Raw genomic sequence first — 17,806 nt, 5'->3', positions numbered from 1 at the left:
TGTGTAAACAAGCCATGGAAACATAGAAAGAAAGAATATTAGATACCTTTTCTTTTTTTATTTTTTCAGTGCCATCTTAATTTTCCACAGTGGACATGTTTTACTTGAGTGATTTGAAGAAGAAACTTTTTTCCAGTAACATGGGTAATTTTAAGACAATTTTTATAAATTGCCCACGACAGTTTATATATATATTTTAAAGTAAGGTGAGTGGGCCAATTGGTATTCTAGGAACAGACCGTGGATTGTTTTGTGAAGGTTTCAGATGCTCTTTAGATTTTGGAGCAGTGTTAACGTTAATTATTCAGAACCTCATCAGACTTTCCCAGCGGTGGCAATGGAAATCCATGGTCTCCATCTGGGAGGTTTCCCAGGTGCCAGGAAGCTGGCTGGATGAAAAGCAGGCCCCTGCTTTGCCATGTGGCCTAACAAGGCACCCGCATTGTGCCTCTTCCTGATTTGTTGGGGACCAGTCCAGAATAAGCCCTGTCATCTCTCACCAGCAATACCATTTAGCTTCAACAAGCATGTGTTTTTCTAGTCTTTAAACTATTTTGAGGTCTGCCTTTTGTCTGGTGTGCTCTGAGGACGACCCGCATTTCCATCAGCCCCCATTACTGCAAGCCATAGCCTAGAGTGAGGCACTTTGTAGCTGTTACACTATTTTTTTTCTTTTTAAAATTTTATTTATTTATGATAGTCACATAGAGAGAGAGAGAGAGAGGCAGAGACATAGGCAGAGGGAGAAGCAGGCTCCATGCACCGGGAGCCTGACGTGGGATTCGATCCGGGGTCTCCAGGATCGCGCCCTGGGCCAAAGGCAGGCGCCAAACCGCTGCACCACCCAGGGATCCCTGTTACACTATTGAATACAATTCGCTCCAAGGGAAATTTTCCTCTTTTGGCTTCTAATATGTTGACGAATTTTTGAAATTTCAATTACTTATGGTTCCCAACTTAGCAGGATGGAGACATCCAAGATACTTAATATGAGAAACTTTCCAGTCGCTTTTAGAGAAAGGTTTGTTGTCAAGGATGCAGCTCCCTTCCTCCTGTCTCTGAGACTGAAGTGCTGTGTGGTCCTAAGAGTCCCTTAAGACTCAAGGTGTAAGCCCCCACCTGGGAGCATCTGCAGATCCTGGGAGCCTATTACATATGCAGATTCCACCTACTAAATCAGAATCCCTAGGGGTGGGGCCCTGGGCTCTGTGCTTTAACAAGCCTCCTGGACATTCTGGTGCACTGACAAGTTTGGAAAGCCTTGACTTAGAGGTCCTGGTGCTAGTTCTTCCCCAGCAGAACCAAGTGCCTATTTGTAAGGACCCTTGGGTGCTGTAATCAGTTTACCCTTCAAGGTGCACATTGTTCCTGATGCTAAAACTGCAATCCAGGTCATCAGACCAATTTCTAACAATTATTTTCACTTGCTTGGAGCACTTCTCACTTTGGAAATCACTGAGCCTTAACCACAAAGAAGAGAGTTTGGATATTTAAATTCTTTGCAGGGAATTGTGTGTTCTAAATGTAATTCAAAGGACCCTGTATTTCTCTTCTATATGGAAAGACTGTTTAGATGTTCCTTCCCACTGTCCCCCAGATAATCCCTTCTTGAAGTCTCTTGGGGGAGAAAACAACAGGTGCATCTATGTCTTCTCCTTAGCCTCCCCTCCTTGCCAGTGCATGTGGCTCTTCTATACCATGCAGTTCTTCAAGTACAGCACCCTGATGCCTGTGCTCTTGTGCAAGCTGTTCTCCACCCCAACTTACTCCTACCCCCATCAGAGCCGGCCCCTACTCATCTCATCTACTGTGACCTGGCCACTTGCAAGACTATTCAAGCACCATCCCCTCCTTCCCTGTCAACTTTCGATGAAGACACATTTTCCCCCTTGTCTGCTTCCTACAATACCCTAGGCAGATATTTACAGCACTAATGTGCACTTGCATTGAAATTATTTTTTCTCTTTTCCTCTGAGCTTTGAGTTCCAGGAGAGTGGCAATTTTAATCCCAGGTTCTCCATCTGCATTGCCCAAGACATTCAAGCCCATGAGGTAGAATGAATAAACATTTCTTAAAGATGGTCCTGCCATCTCTGCTGGAAGCTTTCAAAGCCTTAGAAAACATTTTTAGATCATGTTTGCAAAGAACAGTTGATGGCCAGCCGGTGGTAGGTCAAACTTCTCTGTGGACTCAACCAAGTGAGCTTTTCAGTGAAGCTGATCTCTTAATGGAAATGAAAACCCAGCCATCCAGCCATCTGTTATTTTGCCCTTTGGCCAGGGAAGCCACCAACTCTGTCTAAAGGCATTATTATTTCAGGTTCGAGAGCTTCAAACACGACTACAGAGCGTGCAGGCCACAGGGCCCTCTAGCCCTGGCCGCCTCACTTCCGCCAACCGCCCAGTTAACCCCAGTACCGGGGAGCTGAGCACGAGCAGCAGCAGCAATGATATTCCCATTGCCAAGGTGAGCTCCAGGGGCGGGCGGGAACCCTGCTCTTTTATCTGGAATCAGCACCAGCTTCTACCATGCATTGCTGCTGTACAGTCATGTGAAGAGCTCATAGGGCCCCAAGGGGCATCCCTTGTACTCCAAAGGCCTCCTATGCTGGGGCTGCAAGGAGGAATAAACCACTGGTAGTTTTAAGTCTCTCTCAGCTGTGACCTGGATGCCAACTCTCATTAATCAGCCAGGAGGAGCAGGTCATAGCTGACAAGTCATTATGGAAAATGCAAAAACAAAACAAAAAAAAAAAATAGAAGATGCAATATTTTGTGAGGTTTTACAATTGTAAGGGGTGGATGGATAGTTGCTCCTGAGGGCCAAGTTTCAGCCCAGAAAGGGACCCTGAGTAAATGAATCAGTGATCTCCCTTCTCATAGCACCAATAGCCCTGCTTGCAGAAAAATAGATTCTGGTGGGTAGGCCGTGGCAGTTAGAGAAGCAGCCCCATCGCTGCCCATAGGTTGAGTCTAATCCAGAAGGAGTATTCAAATGACACATGTGCTTTTCCCTGGTAGTCTACCAGTCCACAAGAAGATTTGTTCTCAACCATCAAGTTGAATAAGTGAGGTCAAACCCTTGCTTCTCAACCAGAAGTGATCCTGTCCCCCCGAGGGATATTTAGCAATGTCTGGAGACATTTCTGATGGTCACAACTAGAGTGCTATTGGCATCTTGTGGCATCAGGAGCCTGGGATGCCACTAGCCATCCTACAGTGCACAGAATAGCCCTCTACAACGGAGATTATCCAACCCAAGATGTCACTAGTGCTGAGGTTGGGAAACCATGGGTTAAGCAGATGGTGGAAAAATTGGACAAGTGAGTTATTTTTAGAAAAATGATTAATCAGTTTAGTTGCCATGGCTAAACAGTAGCCCTGTATAAGTGCAGTCTTGACAGTTTATCTGGAAAATTATATGTCATTTTTTGATAATTTTTTGTTTTTCAAGATTGCTGAGAGGGTGAAGCTATCGAAGACCAGGTCTGAGTCTTCATCATCGGATCGGCCGGTCCTAGGATCAGAAATCAGTAGTATAGGGGTGAGTGTTCACAAGAAACAAGGCAAGAAAGTAAGTGCCCACTAGAGCTACACAGACAGCAGCTTGTAGATGACAGAACTTCCCAAGTTCACCTCCTGTAAACCAGTTAATTATAAAATAAATTATACCCCATTTCCTTCCAGAGGATCAGATTAAAGAGTACCATGGTTTCTTCATCAGGGAATTACTTCTTCAGCTATGAAGGAGTTTCTCTTTTTCTCTACCTGGAAACTTTCAGAAAGAAATGACTTATGTCTAGTTGCTGGTAATACAGATAAAAGTCTTAAAGTACCTGCTTATATCACCCTGCTATCCCAGAGACTGAGTGGGTCAGGGAGCTCTGAAAGAATTGGACTTTTTGCATATGCCTCTTAAAAGGGAATGTGCTCTCCACTGAGGATGAATGCTGCCTTTGAAGTGTAGCCCAATGCTGAGAAATACCAGAACCTTCTCACTTAGTACCAGGGTTTTCATCTGAAGAGCCTAAAAACCCCTTGGGGCCATAAATGCTGATGAATGGTAGAAAGGGAATAGTTTTAGTTCCCTAAGGAATATTTTTTTTAGGATTGGGGCTGAGGCTGAGAGTCAGCTATTTGATCCTCAGGGGTGGGGAAAGCCTGAATAGTATTTTTGAAGCCCTAATTTAGAATTTTGCACTGAGAAAAATTGCATGGATCCAGATTCGATGCCAGAGCCAAACTGTGAAAATAAAGGAGCTGGCTGCACTCTTTGGCTGCAGCAAACAGAGAGGCAAGGGCATGGAGGGGCAGGGGGTCAGGAAGGGGAAGGGAGGACAGATTCTGCTCAATATCCCCAAATCTAGGAACTCTAAAGAGGCATGCTCCCCAGGCTGGCTGCCCAGAAACACATGCCTAGAGGATACAGCTGTATTTTGATTCTGTTTATGTGCTATTTTCACAGTAGTTAGCTTTTTATCATAGAATCATACTACACAGACTGAGAAGGATCAGGGTAACCCTTTCCTGGTGCCTGGTTGTCAAGGAATATCAGCTGTAAATTCTTTTGCATGCAAAGCATGCCTGAGGACTGGTCCCTAAAGTGACACTGACTAGAGGGGGATTCATGCTTACCTGTGCAGGTATCCAGCAGTGTGGCGGAACACCTGGCCCACTCTCTTCAGGACTGCTCCAACATCCAGGAAATCTTCCAGACACTCTACTCACATGGATCTGCCATCTCCGAAAGCAAAATTAGAGAGTTTGAGGTGGAAACAGAACGATTGAATAGGTAAGGAGAAATTCTGTAACTTTGAGCGATGGTGTTATAGGGGTGGGGAGCTGCCCTCGTTTCTCTTTCAAAGATCAATTCAAGTTGGCTTATGAATTGTGATATAGAAAGATGCTGTCAGGTTGGTGGGTGGGGAGTTCCCACCTTCTTGTTCATCAGAGGAGCGCTTATGGCAGTCGGGGCTGGCTTCGTGGGCCTTGTGTGACCTGTGTATTCAAACTCACAAGCCTCATGTTTGGAAACATCCACACTTGGCTTTCCTGTTCTACTGTCACCATTTTAAATTCTTGGGGCATCTGAGTGTCTCAGCTGGTTAAGTGCTTGCCTTATGCTCAGGTCATGATCCTGGGGTCCTGGGATCGAGCCCTGTGTTAGGCTCCCCACTACTGGGGAGCCTACTTCTCCCTTGTCCTCTGCAGCTCTCCCTGCTTGTGCTCTCCGTCTCTCTCTCTCTCTCTCAAATAAATGGATAGAACCTTTTAAAAAATAAAAATAAATTCTTAATTTATGAAGCAGAGTTCCACCTTTTTATTTCGTACTGGCCCTTGCAGATTAGGTGCCAAGTCCTGGGAACAGTCTGTATTGAATAACAAGTAGGTCAGAAAGACAAGCTGGCCTCCAAGCATGCCTGCCTGTGCTGCCAGGAACCACAGAGAGAAGCTCCGGAATATTGAGTCCGCATCCTCCGGGCGCCTGGAACTATCAGGAACCAGCAAAGGCAGTCTTACTGAGGCATTCTGGGGTTGACCAAATATGCTGGTCTAGCCCTCCCTGCTCCCCCAGAGGCTGCCTCATTTCATTTATGCTCTTTGCAAATGTACATAATCCTCAGTCCCTACATTCTATCCTACTTAGTCCTATTTAGAATAACTTTCTAAGTAGGTCTAACTGTCCTGCTTAGAAAGTTTTTCCAGTTTTATGGATTCTTCCCAAATCTCACAACAGAGGTAGTTAAAGTTTATACTTATGCCTCTTGGCAAAGGCTGGTTTATAGGTCATCCCAGAAATGAGGGTTGCTGACAAAGCAAACAAGGACCAGGGCCAAATCCTGGTAAACCACGGACTCAGAATGGGTCCTGCAGGGGCAGAGCGCACTGCTGAATCACATCCAAGTGTGGCGTGGCTGCCTTGACCTACCAATCTTCGGTGGGAGAGCACAGTAAGAATTTGAAAAGCTTATGAACTAACCAGGAAGAAATGTGGATGCCAGCCCCCCTCCACCGTTGCTTAATACCGTTCCTCTTGTGTCTGGCAAGCCTGAATAGATTGAATTGTAATGTTACTCCTCCCTGATTTGAAGCTGTTTAATACAGTGCTTAAGGACTAAGGAAATGCAGCAGTCTAGGTCATTTCAAATCTGGAAATTAAGTGGTTTCCTTATTAAATCCGAAATACTTATGAGTGACAATCCTGATGATTACCTTATAGCAGTAAAACAGCCCTGTCAGTACGTGGCCCGGGAGTGCTTAAGATCTGAATCAGATATGCCCTTTGCAGTTTAATGAAGTTAGATGCTTTCAGGGGCCCTCCGTGAGTGAGGATCTCCTCTCTACAGATTCTAGGATTTCACAAGTCTGCTTTGTGGTTGAACTTGGGGGAGGTTCCTTTCTCAGTTCTGCGCACTGAACTGAGACACCAGAGAAAGGGGAAGAATTTGGTCCTTGTAGCTCACATTATCATGGTGTCTTGGTTTGCCAAGGGTTCTCACAAACAACTACTTAATCTTCAACATGGGAGGGTACAGTAGTCCCATTTTGCAAATGAGAAAACAAAGGCTTTGATGTTAAGCGACTTGCGTTGAGTCCAGCGCTGTTCAATAGCCCAGCTGAAATTCTACCCCTGCCCTTGGACTTCCCCTCCAGTGTCTTCTCTCTGAAGAGACAGCTGAAGAGATAGCTACAACTAGAATGTGGGAATAATCTTAGAAATAGCCTACCAGTATGTCCTCATGTCTGCCATTAAACTGCTCATCTCAAAGTTGGAGGCCCTATTTCACCCCCAAAATGAGAGCCTTTAGCTTTGTGATTGTGTGTGGAATGGGGGTTATATCTCCTCAGAAGTGTTTCCTTATGTAACAAATCTGTTTTAAGCACCTACTCTGTACTAAGTTATTTGTCATGCAAAGGAAAGAAAAACAGACAAGGTCCCTGCTCTCATGGAACTTATATTCTGTTAGGAGAGTTATACAAGAAGCAAACAAATGAGATCTTAAGAGAACTCCCAGTAAACAAGGCACTGTGATAGACGAGGGGTGAAAGTGTTGCTTTTTCGGTAGGCTACAGGCCGAGTCTGGAGTCCAACATGGGGCTCAAACTCAAAACCATGAGATCAAGCCCTGAGCTGAGATCAAGAGTCAGATGCTTAATGGATGCTCAGCCAAGGGAAACACCCAGGTGTCCCCAGGGGGTGTTAATTTTAGATAGGTAGCCAGGGAAAGCATCTCTGAAGAGGGGGCTTTAAGTTGAAATTTTATTTTTGTTAAGATTTTAAAAATTTATTTATTCATGAGAGACGGCGGGTGGGGGGGGGGGTTGCGGGGCAGAGGGAGAAGCAGGCTCCATGCAGGGAGCCTGATGCCAGACTTGATTCCCGGACTCTGGGATCACACCTGGGCCGAAGGCAGGTGCTAAACCTCTGAGCCACCCAGGGATCCCTAAGTTGAGATTTTAAGGGGGAAAAGAAGCAGCCATATGACAAACTAAGAGTCTTATGGACCAAATTACAACCTTAAGATCGAAAAGGAGGTTGATGTGAAGTAAGAACTGTCCAAAGGCCAGTAGAACTGAAATGGAGTAAATGAAAGAAGTCATATGCAGTAAAGGTAGCAGAGTTGGCAGGGCTCAGTGGGATATGGATTTTTTTTTTTTAAGATTTTATTTATTTATTCCTGAAAGACACAGAGAGAGAGGCAGAGACATAGAAGTAAGCTCCATGCAATGAGCCCGATGTGGGACTCGATCCCGGGTCTCCAGGATAAGGCCCTGGGATGAAGGCAGTGCTAAACCGCTGAGCCACCCGGGCTGCCCGGGATATGGATTTTGAGGCCGTGGACCAAGTTTGTTCTTTATTCTGTGTCATTGGAAGTCGTTAAAGGATTTTATGTAGCAGAATGGATCTGATTTAAATTTTGAAAGATGACTCAGGTGTAAAGAATGGAAGGAGGGGCAAGAGCAGATGCAGAACAATGACTGCAGAGGCCCAATGTGGCCAAAGTGGAGGTGATGTGAAGAGGGTGGGGGTCAGTGTTTTTGGTGATAAATTCAGTGGAAACTGCAGTTACGATTAGATCTGGATGTAAGAGAAAGGGATGGTCTCAAGATTCTCACGTGTCTCACCTGTATTGTTGGGTGGATGGTGGTAGCATTTACTGAGATGTAGATTACTGAGATAGGGGAGGACAAGATTTGAGGAAAATCAAGAGTCTTAAATTTGAGGTGCCAGTATGACATCCAAATGGAAATATCAGGAAACATCTGGAGATGTGAGAATGGCACTCAGAAGAGAGATCTGAACTAAAGAAATTTGTGATCCATAGGAATATAAATGCCTGATGAAGTCATAGGACTGGATAAAATCACCCTGAAGGGAGGAGTGTTGATAGAGGAGGGCAGCCAGGGCTGTGTCCCAAGGGAATGCCAACCCCCACAGATTTCATAGAAAATAAGGAATGAACAAAGGAGACAGAAGGAATGATCTGTAAGGCAGGAAGAGAACCAGTAAAGACCTATTATGATCCAAGTGAGAGAGAACATTTTCAGAAGGAAGGAGTAGCCGTTTAGTGGGGTGTTGCCTGAGAAGGCCCGTTAAATGGGATTGGCCACATGGAAGTCTGTGAGCTAGCTAAAGAGTTCCACCTACTTAGTGAGGACCGAATGTACACTGGAGCAAGTTGGAGTAAATGAGAGTGGGGACTGTTTCAAGAAATCTTAATGTCAACAAGAACAGAACAGTATGTTCTTGTAACGCCTTACATTGAGTTAAGCCTGGAGTTGCCAAAACCTCACAGTGGTCTTCGTTATACACCCACGAGACCTCTCTCATGTTGGTGTCTCCACATTCTGCTCTAAGATATGTGGTCCGATGATTGGTCCTCGGACCAATCAATCAAGGCAAATGGCTTCCAAGACCCTTACCATTTCAAGAGTCACTTGCATTTTATATGTGTGAAACCCTGTGTGTCTTTAAGACTTGGTGGTCGGAGTACTATCAATGGATGTGTCCATGAGAAATGAATCATTGCATCCAGAGCCTCTGTCTCAGGACAGAAAACAGAGAAGCGGAAGGCTTATGTTTTGCTGACTTTGCCAAAAACTCATATGCTCTGAATTTGTAGTTCTGATTCCTATAAAGCATGAAGTGGGTCCAGTCCCACTGCTTGTCCTACCAGTAGTCAGCAGTTATGGCACTGTACAACCTGGAAGGAGTTTTGAACACAATCCACAGTTTCTGGTCTGTTGCCCATTCAAGGGCCCTTAGGGACAGTTTCTTACTCCCTGATTCATTTTCTGCTCTGTAGTAAGTGGTTAAGAGAAGAGGATCTGAGGTCAAACTGCCTAGTTCAAATCCCAGGGCAAGGCACTTAACCTTTCCGTGCCTCTGTTTGCTCCTCTGAGAATGGGGATAATAATACTTAATTTAAAGGGTGATGGCAGGTTATTGAGCAAGGGTTTAACACATAGTAGCTATTGCTGTGGTACTGCCTTTTTTTTTTTTTTGTCCCTGTGGAGGGTGGTTTATTGAAGTGCACCTGTCATGCCTCTCTTAAGAGCCTGAGGAAACATGATTGACTTCTTTCCCTGGTGGATCCTCAGCACCTCACACGTAACTGGCACATGGTGTGTTGCTGGCTGGGTGGGAAGTAACAGGGGGCTTGTGTGTATTTCTAATTCACACAGAATTTAGTGATTCTTGTACTTAAAGTTGCTTCCTTTATTACTCACATCAGTTACATTTGCTAAAACCTCTGACAAGCTCACCTCCTAACATGCGTGTCTAGCCTGGATCTAGATTAGACCACTCAAATATTGGCAAATGAATTGTAATCCTAATGTGAAATCATAAAAGGGATTTTTCTTTCTTTGTAGCCGCATCGAACATCTCAAATCCCAAAATGACCTCCTGACCATAACCCTGGAAGAATGCAAAAGCAACGCCGAAAGGATGAGCATGCTGGTAGGAAAGTATGAATCCAATGCCACAGCACTGAGGCTGGCCCTGCAGTACAGGTAGGGAAATGCAGGCTGCCTGTGTATGTGCGTGTGCGTGTGGAATGGGGAGCATTTTAATTTAGAAATGCATCCACGGTAACCTGCATAAAGTAGAAACCAGTCTTTTAGAACACATATGGAAAGTTGGACCAGCAAATACTAATGTGATACATACTGAAAAATCCATTAGCACCTTGTGATGATTAAGAAAATAAGAGCAGGGATCCCTGGGTGGCACAGCAGTTTGGCGCTTGCCTTTGGACCAGGGCGCGATCCTGGAGACCCAGGATCGAATCCCACGTCGGGCTCCCGGTGCATGGAGCCTGCTTCTCCCTCTGCCTATGTCTCTGCCTCTCTCTCTCTCTCTCTCTCTCTGTGTGTGACTATCATAAATAAATAAAGAAAAAAAAATATTTAAAAAAAAAGAAAAGAAAAGAAAATAAGAGCAATGAGTATGGTGTTGGAAAACTGGTATGTTTCTACTGGCATGTTCAACCTAAGTATTATTCCATTCAAGTAATATCATTCAATATATTTATTTTCATATTTATATATCCATTTGTTGCTATTATAAGTCTTTATTTATTTTCATATATGTTTTACATTATTATAAGTATAGGATATTCTATTTCCTCAATTTATGGAAGTTTTGTAATGTTGCTTAATTGTCTGCATGCATTTTGAATGACTGTATCCCCTGCATCTAGTTTATATATTCTTATTTTATTTACTCATTTCTCTAAAAGATATTCAGATTTTTGTGGACTTTGAATATAAAAAACAATTTTATGGGGAATAATTAATACAGATAATACCGTCATTCTTTTGAATATTTTCTGTGGGATAAAATCCCCAAGGCAGGAATTATAGATCAAAAGATATGAATATTTTTGTGGCTCCTCTGGTATGCTTCCAATTTTTTTCCCATAAAAACAAGCCAGTTTAAATGACTGCAGTTCAGGACTCCTGGGTGGCGCAGTGGTTGAGTGTCTGCCTCTGGCTCAGGGTGTGATCCCAAGGTCCTGGGATACAGTCCTGCATCAGGCTCCCCACAGGGAGCCTGCTTCTCCCTCTACCTATGTCTCTGCCTTTCTCTTTGTGTGTCTTAATAATAAATAAATAAAATTTCTTAAAAAAATAATGAATGACTGCAGTTCATTCATCAATGAGCAAGTGGTGTATGAATGTACCACTTCTTTTCAGCCTCATCAGCTTTGGAACCTATCTGTTTTTAAGTTACTATTTGTTTAATAGCTATAAAGCTATGCATTATTGTTTTCAGGGGTTTATTTTATTAGTGGCACTACTTAGGCATATTTCCAAGATTCCAGAGTAGGGGCGGTACCTTACTCTTAGTATCCTCTGAAAAGATCAGTATGTTTTAAGAAACTTTTTTTCTTCAAAAAACAAAATCAAACCCCAAAACCTATGAGACCAAGGGAGCCTGGGTGGCTCAGTTAAGCCTCCGACTCTTGATGTCATCTCATGTCTTGACCTCAGAGTCATGAGTTCAAGCCCCATGTTAGGCTCTACGCTGGGTGTGGAGCCTACTTAAAAAAAGCAAAATCTGTGAGACCAAAGCTAGAGCACATCATGCTAGTTTACAGACACACCAAAGCAGGCAGGTAATCTACCTATGATAAATCCCGGAAACAGGCTGTTCTGCAGCAACAGTCTGCCTTTGATCTGTGTGGATGAAGCAGTGTTGCAGCATCTCTAACCTGAAAGATGAACTACCCTTGAAAGGAGGAGCTGCCAGCACCCAGAGCTAATGAATGGGTGATCCTCCTTATCTTTTAGTGGAAGAAGATGGAAGTGAGATGATTGAAAAACAGATGGTCTGTTGACTAAATGTTGAGTAAAGCAACATTTCCTCAGCTTAGCTTAGAGAAGCTAATCAGTTATTTGCTTAGCAGGGAAGTTTCTGCACTGCAGGCGTCTTGTCCAGGACTACTCGGGCATGGTGCACATGCTCCACTTCCTGTGCAGACATGGATCTGTGTGAGTCATGTATGGCCATTAGGAAGGGGTCCATCTCTGGTCCTGGACCTGGTGTGCCCAGTGATGACAGGCATGAAGAGAAAGGCCGAGAGACTAATTTCTTCCTCCTAGAAATCTAAATTTGTCAGAGATTTCGTAAATGTTTCAAGGGGCAATTTTACAAGCATCTAATAGAACTTTCTGTGATGATGGACCTGTTATCTGTGATGTCCAGTATGGTAACTGCTAGCCACGTGTGGCTCTTAAACATAGGATATATGGCTGTGGCAACAAAGGAACTGAATTTTTCTTTTTACTTAACTTAAATTCTTATTTTTTTTAAAGATTTTTAAAAAGATTTTATTTATTTATTTATGAGAGACAGAGAGAGAGAGAGAGAGAAGCAGAGACAGGCAGAGCGAGAAGCAGGCTCCCTGCGGGGATCCCGATGTGGGACTCCATCCCGGGATTCCAATATCACGCCCTGGGCCAAAGGCAGGTACTAAGCCACTAGCCACCCAAGGATCCCCAAATATTTTATTTATTTGAGAGAGAGCAAGAGAGAAGGGGTGGGGGAGAGGCAGAGGGAGAGGGAAGGGAAGAAGCAGACTCCCTGCTGAGCAGAGAGCCTGATGTGGGCTTGATCCCAGGACTCTGGGATCATGACCTGTGCCAAAGGCAGACACTTAACCAGGCGCCCCGTAACTTAAATTCTTTTTAATTAAAATAGCCATATGTGGCTAGCTGGTTACTGAAGATCTAGGTCAAAATTGTGTGCCTCTCTCTCTCTCTCTCTTTTCCTTCCTTCCTTCCTTCCTTCCTTCCTTCCTTCCTTCCTTCCTACCTACCCTACCTATCTTCCCATTACTGTGTAACTATTTCTTGTGCCTCAGTTTCTAGGGTCAGGAAGTGGGGAGAGTGATTTAGCTCAGTAGTGTTCTAGCTCAGAGTCTCTTAGGAGGTCCTGCTCAAGCTGTGTCATCTGAAACCTTAACTGGAGCTGGCAGATCTGTTTCTAAGAAGGCTCATTCACATAGCCTGTTTGGTGGAGTTCCTCAGTTCTTCACTCACCAGGCTGGAAGCCTAGTTCTTCACCACATGGGTCTCTCCATGGGGCTGCCCAAGAGGCTTCAAGACATGACCACTGGCTTTCTCTAGTGAGAATGATCCAAGACAGAAAGTGAAGGGAGAGAGAGTGACCAAGATGGAAGTCACCATGCTTTTTTATAACCTAGTCTTGAAAATGACATCCTATATCCTCTTAGTCACATAGACCAACTCTGGTATAGTGCAGGAGATAACACAAGGGTGTGGATACCAGCATATGGGATCAGTGGGGGCCATCTTGGAGGCTGGCTACCATAGGCATATTACATTTCCTTTTTAGCCGATCGTTAAAGAAGCATTAAACTTAATTCTCCCACTTTTATTGCTTCTCTGGTATTTTTCTAGATCCTAGTTTATTTATTTTTAGAGAGTGAGAGGCATGCGTACGCATTAGTGGGGGTGACAAGTGGCGGGGGGTGGGGGGAGAGAGAGAGAATGAGAATCCCAAGCAGACTCCACATAGGGCTTGATCTCACCACCCTGAGATCACTACCTGAGCTGAAATCAAGAGTTGAACACTTGACTAGGACTGAGCCACCCAGGCACCCCTAAATCTTAGTTGAAAGTAAAAGTTTAAATTAAGTGAATTGCAGGGGGTGGGAGGCAGCATAGCAGAGCAAGCCCTGGGCTTTGTGCGGGAATATTTGTGGGCATTTCCTCCTTACATGGACAGCACGGCTGAGAAGCAGGTCTGGAGCTGCTTCCCCCTCAGGGGACAGTGCTGCACTGAAGAGGCCTACTGTCCCCTCCCAGAGTCGAGGATGCTGTGTGCTTCTGTTTCAGTGAGCAGTGCATAGAAGCCTACGAACTGCTGCTGGCCCTGGCGGAGAGCGAGCAGAGCCTCATCCTGGGGCAGTTCCGGGCAGCTGGCGTGGGGTCCTCCACTGGTAAGTGTGGCCCCGGGGCCCGCCCTCCCTCTTCCTTCTCGTCCCCTGTCTCCTTTGCTCCACGGCGCCCCTATTTCACTGCTGGCATCAGAACACCTCCCAGCAACATGAAATTTGCTTGTCAAGTGTGTTTCTCATTTTTTCCTCATGACCAAGTGAGTAAATTGTTAATGTTGAATGCAGCAGAACTGGAGTGGAAACAGAATTACAGACCCGTTAAAACAAACAAGCCCTCTCAGGAAACATATTCTCCCCAGCCAACAGTAGGACCAGATAGAGCAGGAGGCCCACAGTTGGTGATGAAAGAGACCTACTTTCCCACATCCTCTCTCTGTGATGCTAAATGTTGAGGGTCCCTTTGCTGTGTCTCGCCTCTTCTCTTTTGCCCCACATCTGTCCTTTTGGGTAGTTTGGAAGCATGGGTTCCGTTTCCCTCGTCTCCAGGTGCCTTGTGGACACAGAGGAAATGGTTTCACGCCCCGTTGTCCCCTTCAGAGGGCTGCCCCCAGAGCCTAGAGCTCTGACCTGTTGGGGATCAGAAGTGTCAGCAGACCCACTCGCCTCCCCGGCCCCAGGGCCATGTATCACTTTGGCCTGTCTGCACCTCCAGATCTGTATGGCCCCCTACAACCACCCCTCCATTTGGAGTAACTGGAAGAGGTGTGTCATTGAAAAAGACACAAGTGTGTCATCCTGGTTTAGCAACATTTGCTATAATTTGGCCTGTGATGGTGGCTCTGGGCCTTACAGTGATGTGAAGAGGACACAGTAGAAAAAGTAGAGAGGGAAGAAACACCAAGGGAGACAGGTTGTCATGGCTCAGTGCCAAGGCCTGGATGCTACCTCAGCCTCCACTTTCTAGCAGCAGCTTCCTTACAGAAGCAACGTCAGGTAAATAGAAAACTGTTTAACTTCAGAGCCAAACGTGGGTGGTGTGGGCAAACCAGGAGTCCTCGGCCACAGGAACCAGGCCATGTGTCAGGGACAGGCTTCTCAGCGAGGGCTGGTAGCCTCCACTCTGGCTGCTCTTCTAGGACACACCTTCGCAAGGAAGGTCATGTCAGGGCCCTCCCAGGGTGCGTCCCCACCCCCACCCAGGTGTTCTCATCAGCTCCTCCCCCTCACTTGGGGTCTAGCTTGTGCACTGAACACTTACATGCTTCTCCTCCTTCAGTTTTGACCTGTACAGGAATCTGAAGCAAATCTGAAGGAAAGGAAGTATCCTGGACACTAATTTCCTACTTCATATCCAAGTTATGAGGCAAGGGAGCAGACCTTCATTTGTATGGGTGACCACCCTCTTCTCTCTTCTTTTTTCTTTCTTTCTTTTTTTTTTTCTAATAGCATTAACATCCCAGCCCAGAAGTAGAAACTCTGCCAGCATTTCCATTAGAAACCTCATTTTTCAGGGTCTTTTCACTAAACCATAAAACTTTATACCTCATATTAAACAGATCCTAAAATGATCTTGGCCTGCTGTCAAGTTTTTTTTTTTTTTTTAATATGTGTATTAAGGAAAACGATCAATTAAAGGGAAGAAAAATCAATCCTCTTATTTCCAGTTTGTATCACCAGATGTCTTTAAACCATTCTGTCCTGGAAAAGTACCTTTTATTAGGCTTGTCTCTGCTTGGCACAGTTACTTGGTAGGAGCTGGAAGGGCTTACATAAATCTGCATTTAAAATGCTTAAAATCAATAACGAAATGCTTTGTATTAACATAACCCCGGGTAGCTCATGATATATTTATAAAATGAGCCAGTCAGTAATGTCATGCCTACTTCAGAACAGAATTCAAAGAGCAGTCAGTTAGTGAGATATATGTAAAATATCTCATTTGTGGAAAGAAGAAACACATGAAAGTTGTCAGGGAAATGGCCAAGAAGGGGGTGTCCAAGGAAGCCTACAGGACATATGCACCCATAGCTCTTCCTCACTCAGTAAAGCTGTGAGCTGGCTTACCTTGAGCAGTTCTCTATTAAATTGCCCTTCCACTCTGCTGACAGCAGCAGTTGACTTGCCATTCTGCTCCAGTGGGCCATATAGTTGCACGGCAGACCAAGTACTAGCTCAGGACACTTACCCACAGTACCAGCCATGGTGCTTTTTTCTGTCTCTTGTTGACTACATAGGCACTCATTACATTCATTCTAGATGATTTGAAAAATCTCTCCCCAGGCCACCTCTGCCCTGAGACCAGTGGTTTTGAAACTGTGCCCTGGAAAGCTGGAGGAATGTCTTTGAGTTGGGCCCTAGTCATGGGCTTGGAGGATGGTGGGGAAACTGAACGTGTGACCCCTCACCCCACCCCTGTTCATTTCAACTGGTTCTGCATTTACCACTTTTGTATCTTATGCTTTGGCATATAGTTTCATTTGAAAATACTTGGAAGGCTAGGGATTAGGCGGAAGAGGTTGCAGACTGGTGATTTATTTGGCCACCACAAGAATGAGAACGTTTTAGGCAGGGAATTCACTCTCTGGCCCACCACTCCTCAGGTCTTGCCCCAGCCCAGTGACCTGACTCCTGGGCACATTTGGGCTTGCCAGTGCCTGAGCAGAGAGAGAAAAGTCGGGGGTTAGCACTGGTACAGAGAATACACTGCCAATCGAAAGTTCTCGTTTTAGCTATTAGGTTTGTTTCTCTTGCCTACACAAAGCTCTAAGCAAAGCCCTGGTCATATGGAGGCATAGTTTGGGCCTCATTCACCAGGACATGCCAACACAGGAAAAAAATGGCCCTGTGGTAGTGGCAACTGAGTGGGAGAAGTAAGGAACCTGGATAATGAGAAAATCATAGCATGTTAGAGCTAGAGACAGACCTCAGAGATTATGTTAGCCAGTCCTTCATTGATGAGGACAGTGAGCTCAGAGCAGACGGGCCTTGCTAAGAACAGTTTCTGTGTGAGGGCGCCCAGCCCAGCACTGTATCTCTTTGTTGGCCACCCACCAGTAGTTTCTCTCCCCCAGGCCACCTCTGCCCTGAGCAACTAGGAACCGATGAGCCAAACTCGCTGTCACACTTGTCCCATGTAGGTTTGTGTGGATTCATCCTTTGGTTTCTTTGCAATGTAGGAGACCAGTCAGGGGATGAAAACATCACTCAGATGCTCAAGTGCGCGCACGACTGTCGGAAGACCGCTGAGAATGCTGCCAAGGCCCTGCTCACGAAGCTGGATGGCAGCTGTGGGGGCGCCTTTGCCGTGGCTGGCTGCAGCGTGCAGCCCTGGGAAAGCCTCTCCTCCAACAGCCACACCAGGTAATTCTCGGCCCTTCTGCTGTGAGGTGGTCGTGCATCCATGTGTGATCTGCTCACTAGGCTCGGCGTGTGGTGACCCAGCTGTCAGAGACTGTGAGGCTTGGATGAGGACCGAGCTCCTCCTGTGCTTGCAGCTTGCTCCAAGGAGTCAGGGAATCGGCCTGGGAGAGCCGGACAGGGCCTTCTGTGGCAGGGCGGGAACCACAGTCCAGAGAAGGGGAGATTGCTCAAGAAAGTGGAACCTGAAGGTGGAACCCAAACCTACCTTTCTGTCTGATGCTCTCTCCCATTTCATTTTATTCTCCATTTCTACATAGTCCTTGATTTCCAAGAGTATTTGGGGGAGCTTAAGGCCCATTTCCTGCCAACGATCCCTACGTACCCATGACCCACGCTGCATCCTGTTCCCAGGCTCCGTTGTCTCCCCTCTTCTTCTCCAGCCTCTGTCCTTTGTAAGCTGTGCTTGGACAATACCCTCTTCTTTTCCTGCCTCTTGTGCTTTGCAGAGTGATACCAAATTCATAGCAGGTACTTAGCAGACACTCAGTGATGAACCGGAGTTCAAGTTCTGTGTC

General features: G+C 45.5%; 1 protein-coding gene across 13 annotated transcripts in view; it reads left to right on the top strand.

Annotated features, from left to right (window-relative positions):
• The window catches only part of MCC (MCC regulator of Wnt signaling pathway), a 302,034-nt gene that overhangs the window by 225,792 nt on the left and 58,436 nt on the right, over positions 1 to 17,806 (top strand). For all 13 annotated transcript variants that reach the window (XR_013378031.1, XR_013378032.1, XR_013378029.1 and 10 more), the window contains 6 exons: positions 2,321 to 2,467; positions 3,455 to 3,544; positions 4,644 to 4,792; positions 9,877 to 10,017; positions 13,870 to 13,973; positions 17,048 to 17,231. Coding sequence is in view for 9 of the 13 variants with exons in the window: in XM_077895338.1 (XP_077751464.1) it covers positions 2,321 to 2,467; positions 3,455 to 3,544; positions 4,644 to 4,792; positions 9,877 to 10,017; positions 13,870 to 13,973; positions 17,048 to 17,231 (815 nt within the window). In the remaining 4 variants the exon portion in view is untranslated. The remainder of the gene's footprint in view (positions 1 to 2,320; positions 2,468 to 3,454; positions 3,545 to 4,643; positions 4,793 to 9,876; positions 10,018 to 13,869; positions 13,974 to 17,047; positions 17,232 to 17,806) is intronic.

This window comes from Canis aureus, chromosome 4 (assembly GCF_053574225.1).
Source record: "Canis aureus isolate CA01 chromosome 4, VMU_Caureus_v.1.0, whole genome shotgun sequence".
In the NCBI taxonomy this organism is placed as follows: Eukaryota; Metazoa; Chordata; class Mammalia; order Carnivora; family Canidae; genus Canis; species Canis aureus.
The sequence above is the reverse complement of the archived record's forward strand: the minus strand, read 5'-3'. Positions and strand labels throughout refer to the sequence as shown.